Genomic DNA, 18,734 nt, shown 5'->3' with positions numbered 1-18,734 from the left:
AATAAATAAATAAATAAAACCTTAAAAAAAAAAATAAAAGTTTCCCAGATGGGCCACATCCCCCATCCTCTTCGCAAGATCACCTTGACACATCACCCACTGAGAAGGGGGGGTGGTCTATGCCCCCTCCTCTTGAATCAGGGTGCCAGAAGTAACACAACATGAATCCCAAGGTTGGGTCAGAAAAAAATAATGCAGCTTCAGTCTTAGTGACTTTCCAAGTCCTGGGTGGCCATGTATGAAGCCTGGTCTCCCTGACTACTGACCTGCTGGGAAGAAGCCCATGCCAGGGAGCGAGGCCCATGTAGCTGCCCTAGTCCACAGCCTATAAAGAGGTCCCAGCCCTCAGCTGTGATCACTTACAAGCCATTTGAGTGAACATGTCTGCAGATGATTCCAGCCCCCCATTTGTGGAGATACCCCTAAACCTCAAAGACTTTCCAACCAAGGAGAATGAACAATCAATGTCAGCTGTGCCCTGCCCAAATTCCTGACCCACAGCATCTGTGGGTATCAAAAAAATGGCTTTTACACCACTGTTTTGGAAAACGTCTGTTAAACATCGGTAGTAACTGGAATTGAGGGATGGGAACATGAGGAGGCAGCTGAGTGGCAACCAGGAAACTCAAGAAGAGGAGGTATCATGGAAAGGAGTGATGCCAGGTCTTGCGCCAGGCTGGACCAGTAGACGGGGAAAGGGGGGCGGGGGGAGGAATACGCGCAGGATGCGCTTTAAAGGTAAATCCTAGAGAACTTGCTGTGTTCCTTCAGTAAAGAGGGTGGGTAAGACGGAAGACGAGGGCCCAGGACCGTGCCGGGATACGCACAGGTGGCGCGAGGAAGGCAGCCTAGCGCCCCCATCCCCTCCCCACGCGGCCCGGGCGACTACATCTCCCAGCATCGCTCGCTCAGGCCGCGGGAAGGGGAAAAAAAAAAAAAAAGTTTGGGCCAAGCATTCCCGGAATGCGCTTCCTGCTGGCGCGGAGCGGGGGGCGGGCGGGGAGGCCCGGGCGGGGCGGGGAGGGCGGGGGGCGGTGCGGCCGGAGCCCGGGGCGCGCACTCGGCCCGGCCCGGGCCCCAGCATGGCCGAGCCGCTGCTCAGGAAAACCTTCTCCCGCCTGCGGGGCCGGGAGAAACTTCCCCGGAAAAAGTCGGACGCGAAGGAGCGCGGTGAGCCGGGGAGGCGGCCGAGGAGGGGGCGCCGAGACCCGCCCCGCCCGGGAGGGGGTCCCGGAGCCCCAAGGCGGGACGGCTGGGGGGAGGCGAGGGGGAGCCCCGCGGAGTCCCCTGCGGCCCCGGGCGGGGGGCCGAGAGCGGGCAGGGGTCCTGGCAGGAAGGGGCTGGGCGCGGGGCAGAGGGGGCGCGGACCGTTATGTGCGCCTGGCCCGGGATGCCAGCGCTGCGGGCTCCTGGCGAGGCCCGGGAGGGGGCCTCGCCCCTGACAGGAAATGGGGCCGAGACCGAGCGCCTGGAGGGCGGAGGGGAGGAGCACTTGGGAAGCTGGTAAACGGGCCCAGGCGGGGGGACACCCCGCGCCCTTGGAGACCCGGGATGGCAGATGGGCAGCGAACTCCTGCAGCGGAGGGAGAGAGGCGGTGCATCAGTCACAGTGGTCACCCCCCAGCCCCCTTCCACCCATTAACCAGTGACTGCAGCTGCGCCCACCTTAGGCAGCCCTAGGAAACTATCCCTTTAATATGGGCAGGGAAACTGAGGCACGGAGCAGTGCCCAAAGCCAATTAAGTGACTTAAACAGCTCTTTGGACTATACTACTAATAGGGACCCCCGAGACAGAGCCCAGGGCGTTGGAAATAAGAGTTGACCAGAGGAGGGAGTCCACCAGCAAGCAAGACAGACCTTAAGGAACTGGGAGCAGCGTGGGTCAGAAAGTCCCGGAAAGGAAGGAGTTAAAGGAGGGAGGCCTGCCAACTCCACGCTCTGACCCCCCCCCCACCACCACCACCACCAAGCCCTTCCCAAAGATTCCCAAGGTTCCTCGAGCAGAGAGAAGGGACTGGGGTGCCCACGCACAAACACAGACAGGAAACAGCCCAGGATGTCAGAGACGGGAGGATGGAGCAAAGGGGAGGCCCCAAGGCGTTGACTGTGGGGATCTGGACTGGGCTGAGATACCGGGCCCACTCCAGGATGGAGGCAGAGTCTGGAAGACAGGCGGGAGGGGGGGGGTAGGAGGTGGTGTGGGGTTAGTGATGTAGCCAAGGGAGGACGCAGCCCTAGCTGTCGTGCCTGCTCCTGTCTTCCGAAAGGAGCAAGCCAGGGTTCACTGCAGGCTTTGAGCTCAACCATAACCCGGATCCCTAGGAAGCCCTCCCCACAATGACCTCTCTGATGCCTCCCTGGAGGGGGGCATTGAATCCTCCTCCCCCCATTTAACCGGAGGGCACTGAGGCTCAAAGAAGGAAAGCAACTTGCCCAAAGCCACCCAGGAGGAAGGGACGGGGGCCGGGCTCCACCCAGAGTTGGGAGGCAGAGCTGAGAATACATGGCCCAGGTCTGGAGAAACCCCACTGGACCCCCGAAGCTGAAGAAGGGCAGAGGGACACTGTTTGGGACCCCAGCGACTAAGAGGGGGCTGGCTCTAAGCTGGCAACCAATGAGATTGCTGGCCTGTGCCCGCCCATTCCAAACAAACATGTGGAGTGAGTGCCAGCACTGTGTGCACCCCAGCCCTGGCCCCTGCAGGGAATGAGCTGAGGGCTGGGGCTGCCCTGGGGGTAGCAGGGAGTAGCTGCGTCTCACTCCCCTTGCTCTCTGCCAGGCCGCCCAGCCCAGCGCCCGGAGCCCAGTCCTCCAGAGCCAGAGCCCCAGGCCCCTGAAGGGTCCCAGGCTGGAGCAGAGGTGCCCCCGAGCCCTGAGACATCTCGGAGCCCAGCTCGGGGGGCCTACCTGCAGAGCCTGGAGCCCAGCAGCCGCCGATGGGTGCTGGGTGGGGCCAAGCCACCAGAAGAGGCTGCTTTGGGGCCCAGGGCACCTGGAAGTGGGGAGCCTGCGGGTGAGATTTGGTACAACCCTATCCCTGAGGAAGACTCCAGACCCCTGGCACCTGAGCCCCCAGGACCACAACCAGGCTCAGCTGAGCCAGAGGGCCCGGCCTCCCAAGGTGAGCATTAGCCACATACCTCCAGCCCCCAAGATGCCCACCAGCTTCACCCCCACCCCAAGCCAGGCTTCTGAACCCTGAGATCTGCTGTTCCCTCAGGCGCAGCCCCTGCCAGCCCCCCCACCAAAACCTCCCGCACGAAGTCCCCCGGCCCAGCCAGGCGTCTGTCCATGAAGATGAAGAAGCTGCCCGACCTTCGGCGCCGGCTGAGCCTGCGGGGCACCAGGGCTGGCAGAGAGCGTGAGAGGGCCGCCCCCGAGGGCTCCGTCATCAGCCGTTACCACCTGGACAGCAGTGTGGGGACCCCCGGACGGGCAGCAGGGGCTGGGGCCACGCGGGGCCCTCGGGCCGGTTATCTCAGTGATGGTGACTCACCAGAGCGCCCAGCAGGGCCCCCGTCGCCCACTGCCTTCCGGCCCTATGAGGTGGGCCCAACAGCCCGAGCACCCCCCGCCGCACTCTGGGGCCGCCTCAGCCTACACTTGTATGGGCTGGGGGGTCTGCGGCCGGCACCTGGGGCCACCCCAAGAGACCTCTGCTGCCTACTGCAGGTGGATGGGGTGGCCCGGGCCCGAACAGGGCCACTGCGGGGGGGACCAGACTTCCTGCGGCTGGATCACACCTTCCACCTAGAACTCGAAGCGGCCCGGCTGCTGCGGGCACTGGTGCTGGCGTGGGACCCGGGTGTGCGGAGGCACCGGCCCTGCGCCCAGGGCACTGTGCTCCTACCCACAGTCTTCCGAGGTAGGATACATGGCTGCAAGGGAGGAGCGGTTGGCACAGGATTCAGCTCCCCCTTTCCCCCAGAGTTTCCAGGTGGGGGTGTGATTTGGAGTAGGAGACCAGGGCATAGAAGCATGTGGGGGCAGACTCCACAGATACCCTTGTATCTTCAGGGTGCCAGGCCCAGCAACTGGCCGTGCGTCTGGAGCCCCAGGGGCTGTTGTATGCCAAGCTGACGCTGTCAGAGCAGCAGGAAGCCCCAGGCACAGATGAGCCCCGAGTCTTTGGGCTGCCCCTGCCACTGCTGGTGGAACGGGAACAGCCCCCCGGCCAGGTGCCCCTCATCATCCAGAAGTGCGTTGGGCAGATTGAGCGCCGAGGGCTTCGGGTGAGCCCCCTGCCCCACCACAGCTGGCCCTCAGACCTATACCCCAGGACACTCGGCACAGAGCCCAGGCCTTCCCCACACATACATCCTGCCTGGGACACTCCTAAATCCAATCCCAGCTTAGACAAGCTGGAAGCTCCCCTAGACCATAGCACCCAACCCAGAACCCATAGGTCATCCATCTGTTTAGTACTACCTGGTCCCAGACCTTCTGGAGCTCAGAGTCAGCTGGGAGAAAAGACATGATTCCAATAATTCACTGTGGCTGGGACAATAGTGAAGAAGCTGGGAGAGTTTAAAGCTGGACCTGACTTGCTGGTTGGAGTAGTCAGGAAAGGCTTCCCAGAGGAGGTGACAAGTGAGCTAAGGGGAGTCATTTCCTGAGTCAAAGGAGGGCGGTGCCAGGATGAATGATCCAAGCAGAGGGTTTACAGGGCCAGGTTGTTCAGGCAGCCAGGTGGGGGCCCCATACAGGTGTCAGGAGCAGGAAGGCAGCTGGTCAAGCTTCAGTCAGCCCCTACCCCTCAGTCCACTGCCACCCTGACCCAGACCTCCACCCCTCACTCCACCCAGCCCTGATCAGTTTGTAGCACTGGCAAGATCTCTCTCTGTCCCCACCTCCAGGTGGTGGGGCTGTACCGTCTGTGTGGCTCAGCAGCTGTGAAGAAAGAGCTCCGGGATGCCTTTGAGCGGGACAGTGCAGCTGTCTGCCTCTCTGAGGACCTGTATCCCGATATCAATGTCATCACTGGTCAGCATGCCCCTTCTGCCCCTACTGTCTCCCTATTCAACCTTCACCCCAAGGGAGTCCCTGTGGTCCCTCTGTGACCGCCCCCTTCCTGTCTGGCCTTGTTTTCACTTTCCTGTGCCTGTCCTCCTCTTCCCCCTCCCAGCCCCAGCTGACCCCTCCAGGCTCAGAAGCCAGGGTTGCCCTGACCAGAGTGGGCCCTGTGTCCACAGGCATCCTCAAGGATTATCTTCGGGAGTTGCCCACCCCACTCATCACCCAGCCCCTCTATCAGGTGGTGCTGGAGGCCATGGCCCAAGGACCCCCAAGCAGGGCCCCCTCCAGCACTGAGGGCACCCGTGAGCTCCTCAACTGCCTGCCGGATGTGGAGAGGGTAAGTTGCGCTGGTGGGGGAGAGCAGGACTCAAGAGTGGGCTGATACCAGGAGAGTGCTGCACCCACACCTGTGCTCACAGTGTGCATGAACGTGTGGCACTGTCACAACCCTAGAAAGTGGGTGCTATTAGTATCCCCACCTCATAGCTACGGAAACTGAGGCTCAGAGCAGTTAAGTGAGTCTCCCAAGCATGCACAGCCAGGATATCACAAAAATGCAGGCTCTGAATACAGGTCTGTCCACCTCCCACAAGGAAGGTTCCTGGCTGTGGGATCCTAGAGAAGTCCTGACTGACCCTCTGTGCCTCAATACCCTCATCTGTAAAACGGGATTAATGCTAGCCCTGCCTAATACACAGAGGAGTGGGTCCATCCAAATCCAAGCTCTCCCATACCAAAGCCAAATTACTTTTGTCGTCAGTCTTCCCTCCATAATCCCGAAGCCCTAGCTCTGTCGTTTCCCCACTCTGGGCCGCCTTGGTCTCCACTCGGGTGTGACAGGGGACCGGCTTCACTCGCCTCATGATTCCCAACCGTCTTCTCTCAGGCCACGCTGACGCTTCTCCTGGACCACCTGCGCCTGGTCTCCTCCTTCCACGCCCACAACCGCATGACCCCGCAGAACCTGGCCGTGTGCTTCGGGCCCGTGCTGCTGCCGGCGCGCCAGGCACCCTCCAGGCCCCGCATCCGCAGCTCTGGCCCGGGCCTCAGCAACGCAGTGGACTTCAAGCGCCACATCGAGGTGCTGCACTACCTGCTGCAGGCCTGGCCAGGTGAGCCCGCCCCCGGCCCGCGCCGCCAATCCAGGCCAGGCTGCCGCCGCGATGCTTTCCCGGCCGACCAATCGGAGCCTCGGACTAGGCGGGCCACGCCCCCTCGCCCGAGGTACCGGGCAGCCTAAGCCAATCGTTGCTTGACGCGGTCGGACGCCCGGCCTCTGGGCCCGCCCATCAGAGGTGGGCTCGGCCAGTGAAACCCCATCCCCCGATCCGATGGCAGGTCGCCGGGCCAATCCGGGGCCCGGTTAGCGAGGCAGCCAATCACGAGCCCCGCTCTTCCCCCGCAGATCCCCGCAGGCCCCCGGAGCCTCCAGACCTCGCGCCGTACCTGCGGCCCAAGCGGCAGCCCCCGCTGCACCTGCCGCTCGCCGGCCCCGAAGTGGTGGCGCGGCCCCGCGGCCGTGGCGGCCCCGAGAGCCCCCCAAGTAACCGCTATGCGGGCGACTGGAGCGTCTGCGGACGGGACTTCCTGCCGTGCGGGCGGGACTTTCTGTCCGGGCCGGACTACGACCACGTGACGGGCAGCTACAGCGAGGACGAGGACGAGGAGGCGGGCGAGCCGGCGGGCGCCGCGGACTTCGACGACGACTTCGAGGCGCCCTTCAACCCGCACCTGAACCTCAAAGACTTCGACGCCCTCATCCTGGACCTGGAGCGAGAGCTCTCCAAGCAGATCAACGTGTGCCTCTGAGCCGGGCGGGGAGGGGTGGGACCCCGGTCACGGGCCGGGCGCCCCAGCGATGGAGGGGACCGGACCGGTCGCCCGGGCCGCGGTCCCGGTTGCTGGGGAGTTGCCTAGTGTCCAGCCAGCCGGTTGCTGAGAATCATTCCTCGTTTCCAGTGCTCAGTGGTGGGACACTGGTTGCGAAGGCTGGGGACTGGGGACTGGGGACTTCGAGACCAGCTTTTGGGGGCATCTTTTCTAAGTAACCAAGGGCCTCTCCCCTTGCTGCCAAAAAGCACTTCTCCCGCTTGCTGGGCTGGCCTCTCTCGCCCCCCACCCTTTTGCCAGGGAAACACCAGTTACTGTGAGCATCACCCCGGGATGGTGAGACACCGTCCCCTTCCTTCCCGCCCCACCAGTGTCCCCCCCCCCCAGTCCTCTTGCTGCTGCCAACCAAATCAGTATTAGCTTTAAGCACCGCACTCTGCTTCTCCCTCCCCTGGAGGGTCCAAGGACTATCATGAGGTGCAATTTGGGGCAGGGTGGGGGAAAGCCCCTACCCCGGGCTCCCGCTGGATAAGAGCAGCCCAGGGCCTTTAGAAAAATAGCTGGTTTCCCCACCCTCTCTTCCAGGGAAAACCCCATGATTGCCTCAAACCAGGAAGTGGAGATAGCAGAGTCTGGCCCTTCCCCTACCCAGTTCTTCCTCCACATCCCTGAGAAAACAGCACTTACAAGACCTCCCTTTTGGAGGGGCCCCACCTGAAATGTCAGGCTAGGGGCACTTTGGTACGGAACATATTTATTGCCTCCATGCATGTGTGTCTGTGTGTGAGGACTAGTGTGCATGGACACGTCTGGAGCAGGCGTATGGGGCTCTTTCAGGGGCCTCTGAGGGGGAAAGAGTTTGCAGTGGCCAGGCACCCTGAAATCTGCAGGAATGGAGCCTCAGGGGGCCCCAGAGTTCCAGTGGGAGAGTAGGGTCCCCTCCTGTCTCCCCCCTTTCCCTCACTTCCATTTTTGTGGACAATAAATCAATATGCACAAGTTCTGGAGTTTTCGGGCCCCCATGGACCAGAGATGGTTTATTCAGTCTGGATGAGAAGAAGGGAGAGAGGGCAGTTGTGCCCCCAGAGAAAGAGGCCCAGGAACTTTCCAGTGAGCCTCACTGAGCTCTGACCCCTCCATCCCCACCTCATCTTCAGGGAGGGTTCTAGAGTCACTGGACCTGATAGGCCAGGTCGAAGGCAGGCAAGGACTCTAACCCAGCCAAGCACAGTCCAAGGATGGGGAAGCCAAGGGTACTGACCCAGGAGGCCCTACACAGCGATGGAGCCATCTCGGAAGTCTGTCCTCCCAATGAGGATGTTGACCACAACTGGGTGGCCATCTCGGCACTGCTGTTGAGCATCATGAAGCACCTCAACCACCTGATCTTCTTTCTCCCGTGAGAGCAGCACGCCCTGGGCCCCAAGTCCCATGGCTGCCTTGTGATAATCTAAAAGGGGAAGTCAAGTCAGATGGTGGCAGGGACCCAGGCCACCATGCATTCAGTCCAGGAGAGGAACACATGAAACAGCATCCCCCCACCCCCCTCCACTCCACCCAGGCCTCTCACCAGTGTAAGCCAGGCCACAGGCCACATTGCTGCCCAAACAGGGCACTTGCTCCCGAGAAATCTGTGTCCAGCCAGCATCATTCCCTATCAAGGCAATCACTGGGATCTGCAGGGAGAGGATGAGGCCAGACCACAGCCTTCAGTATTAAGGCTTGGCCAGCCAGAAGACAAAGACAGGGACAGGACCTTTGCCAGACAGAAGCAGTCCCCCCCCCACCCCGCCCCAGCCCTACCCACTCCTGATGACCTCTCCAGAACCCCAAGCTCTGATCCCTTGGGGCAGCCCGGTCACCTTGTGCCTGACGAAAGTGTCAAATTCAATGAGGCTATAGCCAAAGGCTCCATCTCCAAACAGGCACCACACCTGAGCAGGGAACAAGGCTGGTTGAGTGCTCACTGCCCAGAAAACAGCTCACTGCCCCCTGCCTCCAGCACCCTCGCTCACCTCAGCATCCGGCCGGCACAGTTTGGCCCCGAGTGCAAATCCTGCACCAACCCCCAGAGTCCCAAAGGCCCCTAGGGAAACCAAGAGTAGGTGGGATTAATGGGGCCCCGACAATGCAAGCTATCCCAGGCAGAGGCGTCTCCTTACCAGGGTCAAGCCAGCGCAGGGGGCCACGAGACTGCACCAGGTGGGCGGCAGTGCCCACGAAGTCCCCACCGTCGACCACCAGAATCGAGTTGTCAGGCAGAGTTTCCTCCACCAGCTGCAGTACCCGTACTGGGTTCAGGTGCTGGGCTACTGGTGTCAACGCCTTCTCCCTGCCACGGAGCAATGTGTGTCAGTGCGCCCGGCAGTGGAGCCTGCCAGGAGCCCTCAATTGCACCCCCGGCCCCATGTCCACTCCACCTGGCCCCCACCGAAAGGCCTGCTCCTTCTGCCGGTCAGCTTCCCGAAGCTCCTCTGCCCAGTCTGAGGCCCACGTCTGGCCCTTGAGGCCTTCCACCAGCTTTACCACAAAGGAGCCCACGTCTCCTATAGAAGGAAGAGGATACAGCTGCAGGGAAGTGGCCTCCTGCCCTTCCAGCACCAGAGGCCCAGCGACAGCAGGAATCCAATGGCAACATCCCAGCAGGAGACAAGGAGGCAGGCCGGGGATGTTCCTAGGGCAGTTTCCAGAGTCTGCCAGAACCAGGTTAGGGCAGCCAAGGTAAGGCAGAGAGCAAGGCCAGAGAAAGGAAGGTTTAGGAAACACAAAATAGGTTAAAAATGAGCAGCCTATCTCCTCCTCACATCCTAGATCACACAGTGCTGGCAATCCTGCCTCTAAACACATCCCTCCAAACACCTCCATCAGCCAAGCATGTCTCTCCAATCCAGGCATGCAGAGTGCTTGTAAAGTGACCGAGAAATGGGCCAGTGATGCACTTTACATCTCCATCTTGGAAATGATCCCATGGATGCTCAGAGAAGCTGAGTTTGTCATGCCCATCCATCCCCACTCCAGACCTTGTCCTTTCCGCTCCGGCCCAGTTGAATGGGCCCCTTGGCCTCTGCCTACCAGCTGCTACAGTGGGCCTTCCCAGGCACAAATGCAGCAGTGCCACTTCTCTGCTTGACACAAGAGGTCCACGTAGCATAGTCAATGTGCTTGGAGCAATGGGCAAAGCAGAGCACAAAGAAGCCATGGGAGCAGACTGAACAGGGATAGTCTGCCGAGACAACAGAGGCAGCTCTCTGTCCTCTAGGCAGCTGGCAGCATGGGAGGGTTTGCGGCCAGGAGCACGATCACATGCACACTCCCAGGCCTTCCCCCTTATGCACATCCCACCATTTGTTCATCCAGATGCACCCATCAGTCTGAGAGCCAAATGTACATCTCTGCTGACTGGGTGCCCAGCAGGGCAGGGTCCCAGCCATGCTCACCAGCACCCGGCACAAGCCAGCTGCAGCAGAAGTCAGGAGAAGGACCGGGAAGAACATATATGTGTTGGGGGGATACTGGGAGCTCACCCTGGACGGCTTCCTGGGGCTTCCAGAACATGTCTGAGTTAAGCAACATCTCTTTCCGGTTACGATTGACAATGATGATCTTGCTGCTGCGGCTGAGGACACGACCGTAAGACAGGCGGAAGTCACACACGGCTCCTAGAGTGAGGAACATGGTCTCAATGGCGAGGGCCAGTGTCCTACTACCTTACTTAATCCACTCCAGCAGACTAAATGCACAAGGGTCCCTCTTCTTCCTTTCTCCCCGTACTAGTACCACATGCACTGACTTCACAGCTCCCCACCCCTCAAATCTGGGCTGGCCTCCGGAACATGCTCCGGCCAACAGAGTGTGACAGAAGAAGGCAGGCATCCCTGAGACCAGGCTTCAAGAATTGTGGCTTCCACGGTCTCTCTTAAAAAACCGTGCTCTCCCATCTCTGCATGTTTCTCATCCTCCATGAAGTAAACAAGCCCAGGCTGGCCTGCTGGATGATGAGAAAGCTGAAGGAAGAGGTAAGGAAGAGTGAAAGAATTCAATTATCCCTGCGGAGGCCATGTCAACCCCGCCTGCAGTCAGCCCAGGCTAAGTATAAGAGCCAACCCTGCCCGGATCAGCCCAGATGCCTGCTTGCGTCTCCCACTAGAAACTCATGAATGAGTCCCATCAAAACCAGAACAACTGCTACCTAACCTCTAGCTAGATGGACGTTGAGAAATGAGTTTATTTTAACTCACTCAGTTTAGGAATGGTTATTACACAACAGCAAACTGATACAACTATGGTATGTTAGGCAGGATTCCAAATACCTTACATGAGAACGTGTATTCCATATGTGTATATGCTATATAAATCCTATATAACATATACAACTGCAAATGCTGAACACAAATACTACAGGTGCCCACTATCTCTGCATTTTCCTTAGTGCGAGGCTGAGTCCCACAACACAACTGCAACTTTGCAAGAGTTTAGCTAAATGTCAAGTACATGGCTGTCCAAACCCTTGGAAGGGGCCCAAGATAAAGGATGGGTAATTATGAGGGGTGCCAGTAAGGTACCCTAACTAGGAGGGGCAGGGTCACAGAATGGTGCCTGGAGGGAGGAAAGAGGCTGAGGCCCACCTGCCAGGAGCACAACATCTGCTTTCTTCAGGGCGGCGCTCCGGTTCTGGCGGATGTGGAGGGGGTGGTTGCGGCCCAGCAGTCCTCGTGCCATCCCTCCCAAGAAGCAGGGGATGCCAAGAGTCTCCACAGCAGCCCTAGGAATCCAGGCAGAACAGAGGAGAGTGTAGTCAAGGAGTGCCCCCACCCCATAAGGCATCAGGGAAGCAGGGACCAGGTATAGGAGACTAAGGTCAGGGCTGAGGCTTCTCACCGAAGTCTGTCAGCAGGTGTCGGGGGCAGCAGAGCCTGGCTCCCCAGCACAATAAGGGGCCTTTTGGCTCGGCTCAAGATTTCCATACAGCGCTGAACCTGGGATGAGAGATGGGGCTCAAAGAGCCAACCGTGTGAGTCACCATCAGCTCCCAAGATCATGGCCCCAAAACTGACTCAGAGAGGCCATTCTGCCAGGTGGGGGTCCTCAGCCAGGGAAGGGAGGCGATTCACCTGCTGGGGGGATGCCTGGGGAATGTCCAGAGGCAAAGGCCCCTCAGGCTGAGGCTCCCAGGCTCCTGCAAAGAGGTTGGCCAGGTGATTCTCTAAGTACCTGCAAAGGTGAGAGGAAGAGGCGGTTACCAAGATCAATGACCAGGGCTCCAAGAGCTGGAAGAGACCAGGTCTAGGAGAGAAGAAGGTGGCACCGGAGTGGACAAGCAACACCCCAGGAGAAACACACCTCAGTGACCAAGTCTCCAGTAGCCTGTTTCCCTCAGAAGCTTCTGGTGACCACCCAACCTGACACAGACCCTCAGAAACAAGTGACACAGGCATGGATGCCAGGATCAGGGCCACCGCTACAGGGGCAGCCACACGCAACTCCACCGCTTCCTAGTTGTGTGACTGGGCAAGTAACTTAACCTTCCTGAGGTTCCTCCTCTGTAAAATGGAAAAGGGAATCTCCCAAGGTTCACTATCTATCCATTCAGAATATAAAGCACTGTGCAAAACACACAATCAGTGAGGCTACTAACATCCCCAGTACTCAAGCCGCTTTCTCTGGCTTCTGACACACCTCCTTCCGTCTCCTTACCCATCGGGCCTAGGGCCCTGACTTTCCACATAGGCCTGCGCAGGACCTGGAGACACAGAGATACATCCTGCCCAGCTCAGCCCTCAAGGAACACCCAACCCAGCCAAAAACAAGACACATGAGTGGTGGCAGAAGGCAGCCAGAGCCTGAAGCTTCTGTTTCTCTTTTAAAGAGGAACCAAGACTGTAGAGAATGAGAAGAGACCACAAAAAGAACCAAGGTAAAAAGAAAAGGCAGAGTAAGTGCCGGAGGCTGGGTAGGGGCAGCCCAAGAAACAAGAGAAGGAAAAATAAAATTAATTAATTAATTAAAGAAAAGAAAGAAAGAAGGGAGGGGTCATAAAAGAGACTGCCGTCATGGCCACAGAATTAAAACTGCTTAAAAACTCAGCCTGCCTGACACGGTCACCAGCCATTCCTTGTGTGTTCAGGACCTGAGTCCCCCTCTGTAATTGTGGTTCCCTAAGCACATGCTGGAGAAAGGGTGGGAGACACCTTGACTCACACTTGACAGGGATACTGGACTCCAACCCTATTCTTATTTAAGATAATAAGTTAATCATTCACTTGCGCATTTTACGCTATCAAAATGACCTTCTTTTATTCTTCACGGAATCTTAGTCTAGAGGGGAAAACAGGCAATGCTCCTCCATTTTTAGATAAGGAAACTGAAGTCAAGAAAAGTTAAATCATGACGCGGTCTACATAAGCGTGCACAGCACCCTATGTTAGCTGTATCTCAATTAAACCATGGCAGGGGTGGCAGTAGGCTCACCACTGGCTCAAGGTTAACATACCTAACCTAGCTAGTGGCAGTCCTGGGATTTAGACCCGTCTCTTTGGACTTTTATTTCCTTCATTACAGACAGCACAGAGCTCTGTGGATAAAGCACTGAGGGCCCCTCCAGGCTGAATCCTCAGCATTAACAAGCTGGAGGACTTCATGCCCGTCATTTGGCCCCCCTGGGTCCCAGTTACCCATCTATGAAATGCACGTAATACCTTGCCATTTTAACACAGGATGGATTGTTCTAAGAGACATGTGAAAAAAACCACTACTCCATGAAGACACTGTCTTTCAAGCAGGCAGGGGCCTGACTGTCTTGTTCACACCTGTCCTGGTACCTAGAGCAGCACTCACTGGTGGAAGGGGAACAGAAGGTGGAAGGGCAACCACAGGCAAAGAGCAGGGACAGAGAAGAAGGAGAAGGAAAATCGATTGTCCTTCTGTGCTGTTTCAACCAGGCCCCTCTCCGTGGTGACCAAAAACACCCCTTTCACATACCTCTGCCTGGAAACTCTTTCTATCCTCTCAACTGAAAGAAGATTTCCTCAAGCTTGTAGCTCTTCCAGGAAAACCTTGTCCCCTACCCTGGCCTGAGGTCTAAGCGCCCCCATGTGATCCACCCACGTCTCTGCATCCCACAGCCACCACCTGGATCCAACCACCAGTGCCTCTCATGCCAAGGCCCACCACACCTCCTCCTGGCTTCCCAGCTTCCACTCAACCCTACAGTCCATTCTCCAGCAGCAGTTAAACAGAACACCCTGAATCAGGGCATCGCATGCCTCTGTTAAGGCCCTGCAATGCTTCTCAATGGATCTTGAATTTTTAAAAAACCCAGGTCCTCAATAGCCCCTGCTCACTGCTCTGAGCTCAGCCCCTGCCCCTTGGTTCACCTGCTGCTGCCACATAGGCTACCTTGCTTTTCCCAATCCACCAAGTTTGTTCCTGCCTCAGGACCTTTGCATATGCTAGTCCTTCTATATAGAATGCTCTTCCCTTGGCTGCCCTCCCCCAACTCAATTGATATGCAAGCTGATGAAGGACTCAAAGGAGGGATAGATATTGGCAGGAAGTTACTAAAAAGGGCATGGTGGGAGTGGGGCTACTCACCAAGAGACCACTCGACCCATGAGGCCCTTGGGCGGCTTGGTTGGCACCATCTCCTTCTGGACCATGAAATAGGGGTACAGCACATCGATAGGCAGCTCCACAAACACTGGGCCTGAAGAGGGGCAGGGAGGCTACTGAGCTGGCCATGCCTCTCTAGGCCCAGGCAATAGGGCCTGACCACTGCCCAGCACCCCTCACCTACCTGGGGTGCCTGACTGGGCAGCAGCCATTGCAAGCCTCAGAGTGGGCACAATGTCCCGCACCCTCCTCACAGAAGCACAAAACTTGCACAGTGGTCTAAACAGGGACATCTGATCAATGGCCTGGAGTGCACCCCGGTTCTGGTGGAAACAGAGGAGTCCAGGGAGTTAACACATTGAGCCCTCTGAGGCTCCCAGGGACCCCCGCTACCCACCCAAGGACAGGGCACCTGCAGCAGCGTGCTGGCGGCCCCACCCAGAAGCAGGACCGGGGACTGAGCTATCTGGGCGTTCTTCACTGCAGTCACTGTGTTGGTGAGACCAGGGCCTGCTGTCACTGCTGCTACGCCCACCGTCCCTAAAACACAGAATCCATCACAGCCGTGCCCACCCTCCTGGCCACATCTGAAAAAATTCTGCCCCTCAAACACCTCCTATCCCATTCTCCCCAGCCCTCAGCCCTCTCTGCTCTGCCCTCACCGGTCAGGCGGGCCACAGCATCGGCGGCAAAGACGGCTGTGACTTCATGGCGGGTGTCCACCACACGGATGCCTATCTTCTCACAGGCCACCAACAGCGGGGAAATGTGCCCACCGACCAGTGTGAAGAGAAACCGCACACCATGGGCCCTTAGGACAGCTGCCACATTCTCCCCACCATGCTGGATGCTTGCCTTGTCCACCTGCACCCACAGGGAAGAGCAAGATTATCAAGCACCAGGGCAGGTAGGGAGAGGGCAATCTCGCTCCCCCCAAGGAAGGAGGACAGGACAGAGTCAGTAAGAGGAACTTTGATCTTGGTTAGGCATCTATCATACTATAGGCCAGGCCCAGAGCAGGACATGTCATCCTATCAGATCCTCTGGAGATTATATCGTTTTGCAGCTAGGAAGACCAAGACTTGCCCAAGCAATAGTCCAAGTCGCATAGAACCAATGCTCTCAAGCACCCCCTTGTTACACTGCCTGTCTCAGGGGCGGTGGGGCAATCAGGGAGAGGAGAGGGAAAGTGGATCCAGAGAACCCTAAGTAGTTTGACCAGGGGCCATCTGGCAGGATACCAGAACTGCCTCCCCTCCAGGGCCTGGCACCCTGACTGTGGATTCTAGCCTGCTAGACTTCCTCCCACTCACTAGGCAGGCAGGCCAGCCACCGAGCACCTGGCACGAGAGCAGCCTGCTGGCACAGATCATGCTGAGGCTTCCCCAGACCCGGCCTTCTCACAGCCCTGCACACTAGAGGCCTCTGCCTTAAACCTCCACAAATCCTCAAGATTAGTAGTAGCCTTGCTCCCATTGCTCCTGGTGAAGACAAGAGGAACTGAGGTGGGAGTCAGGGGCAGAGGTAAATTCCGGAGGGAGGAGCCAAGCAGTGCAGAATGAGGTCTGTCAACTCTTTCCAAAAACCATCACCTATGGCAAGTTACCTCCAAGCTCTCTCGAGAAAAGAGAGAAACAAAAGCAACTACTCAGGGAGGTGTTGAGAGGTACTTGACAACTATCACAGGCCCCCTCCGGGGCCTGCCTTCAGCCCACTGTGACCACACCACATTTAGGGAGCAGTGCTCTGTGAAAAGGGCTCCCGGCCGCTGGGGAAGGAGTGGGAAGGGCGATGAGCGCCGGGGCAGCAACTTGCGGTTGTCTCTTTCTAGAGGCAAAGTCCAGGAGGGCCTTGCCTGCAGCCTGGCAAACAGAGGACAGGGAGGTGGATAGAATTTCCCGACCGAGCCCCCTACATTAAGGAGTCGGGCCTCACTTGCTCCGCCTGCAAAATATGTGAGTTAGAGGGAGGGCCGGGAGCTCGTTCTTTCTTTGGCTGCCCCCAGCCCGCCGCTGATCTGTGCCCCCGCACCTTGTGCACCAACTGATAGAAGAGCCCCAGCCAGTGCGCGGCGCCCAGCAGGGCGGCCACCAGCGTCCCGCAGGCCAAGAGCAGGAAGGAGGGGAAGAAGCTCCGGGCAGGGGCGGCGGCCGCAAGGGTCTCCATGAGGCGGCACCTGAAAGAGAAAGGACAGCGCCAGCGAGCAGCTGGACGTAGATACCTTTTCCGGAAGAAGGTAACCCCCTCCCGCACGGATGCGGGGCCACGCCTCTCCGTCCCACGTTCCGCGCAGCTAAGCCCCTTACGCCTCACGAGGCCACGCCCCCTCGAGAACAGGCCACGCCCCTCGGGGCCAGGCCACACCTCCTGCGGCGCCAGCCCCTCCCCCTCCGTACATCACCACCGCCACTGAAACTAGCCCACCGCAGGCTGAGTGCGGCCTGAACAGCCTCCGGATGGCTTTTCACACTTACCTGCTTCTCAATGGTTGGCGGGAAGCCCCGCCTCTGTCACACCTGGATCCGAATCTCAGCCCCAATGGTGAGCCCACCCACCCCGCGTGTACGTCACCTAGAAGGCCCAGGCCACGCCCCCAAGGTAGCGTGCGTGCCCCTCTGCTAAAGCCAGACCTCCGCGCACTGCAAGCGCCTGAGCTCGACCCCACACCGCGGGCTGCGCGGGTCGAGGTCAGGTCGCAGCAGAAGGCGTCTCCCGCCCTCGGGGCACTTTGGCCTTCACGTTCGGGAAATGGCGCTGACTCGAGGCATTCGGCGCCCTTCGTGTCACATGACCCGGGCGCGCGGCGCGGGGCGGGGGGGGGGCCGGGGGGGCTGGGCCCGGAGCTGGCCGTGGCGCTTTCACTAGGATCCGCTGCGCCCTTTGGTCCGGCCCGACGCGCGTGCGCAGAGCCGTAACCGGACTCCGGGACAACCGCCAGCGCCCTATCCCTGCGGGCCGCCTCGCACAGGCCCCGCCCCCACCTCTCATTGGCTCGCCCCGCAAGGTAACGCTTTTCTTGATGAGACGCCACGCCCCTCGGCGTTCTGTAGGAGCCAAGCCGCTCCGGAGCCGACTTTCCGCGGCTTTCCACTGGCCTCCTGTTTCAGCCTGCGGTTTTCGGGCCTTCCGAGCCCGCCCGCTTTCACACCAGCCGTGCCGAACGCCCCTGAACGTCCGCCGGACGTGCATGCCGCAGGCCGCACCCCGGAACCCACCCTCCGGGACCGCGTCCCCGACAAGCCCCGCCCCTCGCCCTCCCGAGGCCCCGCCCCAGCCCCGCCCCAGCGCTCGTAGACCCGCCCCTGCCGTTGGCCCCGCCTTCTTTGCCGACCCTTGGGGTTTCTCTATTCCGAGTGCGCAGGTGTGGACCTGCAGAAGCCTGAGGGCTCTGGGTCCAGCCGTCTGGCCTCTGGAAAATGATCTCCCCATCAGCGAAGGGGAAGTAATTTTGGAACTGAGCACCTTGCTACCTGACCAAACGAATCGTGCCATTTTACCAGTGGCTCCCATCCCTTGTGGACTTCTGGGATCTCCCTCTGAGGATTCCCCCCGGTTGGTAATTTTATCTTCTGTTGAATCATTTTACTTTTCAGCTCACCCATTTAAGAGAAGAAAAGAAAACTCCATTTGCCCTACATTTTCCACCTATTACTGTACGTTTGCACCTCTTTTTAGCAAAATTCCTCCAATGAGTTATCTGTTTGCTGTCTCCGTGAGCCCCCGGCTATTCCCTCTTGAACCCACTCCATATAGACTCTTCCCGGCCACCCTATGAGAGCTATTCAGGAGTATGCCAACAGTCTCCAAACAGGTCCCTCTCCTTTCTGTCTCTCATCTAACAGCTCAACCCGACTCTCCTTGCCTATAATTAACAGGATAAAATGCAAACTTCCTAGAAAGGCCTTCTAGGTCCAATTAAATTCCCAAAGCCAATAACGAAATAGTGATCATTACTTTTCATTAAGCAGTTATTACATAGGAGGGGTTGTTCCCTACCCTCTTCACATTAACACATTTAATGCTTACAACAGGCCCTGTAAGGTAGTTTATATTATTAATATACTCATATATACATGAGGAAACCTAAGCACAGAGAGATTAAGGTACTTGCTCAAAGTCACAAGTTATAAACTTGTAAGTGAAAGAGGCACCATGTGAACTCAAGCAGTGCTGCCCCCAGACCAGGCATACCTCAAGAACAGGTACTGTGCGTCAACCACATGGCTTCCCCATGCCTGTCACAGGGTGTAACATTTGGGGCCCACCCAAACACCCTTAC

General features: G+C 58.4%; 2 protein-coding genes across 2 annotated transcripts; one reads left to right on the top strand and one right to left on the bottom strand.

The window, feature by feature from the left end:
* The first annotated feature begins 1,046 nt into the window (after window positions 1-1,046).
* Window positions 1,047-7,849, top strand: SYDE1 (synapse defective Rho GTPase homolog 1). The gene is made up of 8 exons (XM_055344002.1): window positions 1,047-1,170; window positions 2,781-3,122; window positions 3,222-3,866; window positions 4,019-4,233; window positions 4,858-4,984; window positions 5,194-5,354; window positions 5,904-6,129; window positions 6,423-7,849. Exons 1-8 carry the CDS (start codon window positions 1,083-1,085, stop codon window positions 6,824-6,826), a joined length of 2,208 nt encoding a protein of 735 aa, XP_055199977.1. The 5' UTR covers window positions 1,047-1,082; the 3' UTR covers window positions 6,827-7,849.
* Window positions 7,848-17,249, bottom strand: ILVBL (ilvB acetolactate synthase like). Its single transcript, XM_055344003.1, has 16 exons — window positions 16,930-17,249; window positions 16,487-16,631; window positions 15,118-15,319; window positions 14,868-14,995; window positions 14,640-14,778; window positions 14,438-14,549; window positions 11,959-12,058; window positions 11,726-11,823; window positions 11,473-11,609; window positions 10,372-10,506; window positions 9,279-9,393; window positions 9,010-9,179; window positions 8,863-8,933; window positions 8,710-8,781; window positions 8,418-8,523; window positions 7,848-8,297 (listed from the first exon to the last, which is right to left on the bottom strand). The coding sequence occupies exons 2-16, from the start codon at window positions 16,619-16,621 to the stop codon at window positions 8,119-8,121; spliced, it is 1,899 nt and encodes a 632-aa protein (XP_055199978.1). The 5' UTR covers window positions 16,622-16,631; window positions 16,930-17,249; the 3' UTR covers window positions 7,848-8,118.
* Between the last annotated feature and the right edge of the window lie 1,485 nt (window positions 17,250-18,734).

Source organism: Nyctereutes procyonoides, unplaced genomic scaffold (genome assembly GCF_905146905.1).
Source record: "Nyctereutes procyonoides isolate TBG_1078 unplaced genomic scaffold, NYPRO_anot_genome, whole genome shotgun sequence".
NCBI classification, from domain to species: Eukaryota; Metazoa; Chordata; class Mammalia; order Carnivora; family Canidae; genus Nyctereutes; species Nyctereutes procyonoides.
Note: the sequence above shows the minus strand (reverse complement) of the source record. Positions and strands in the feature narration are given on the sequence as shown.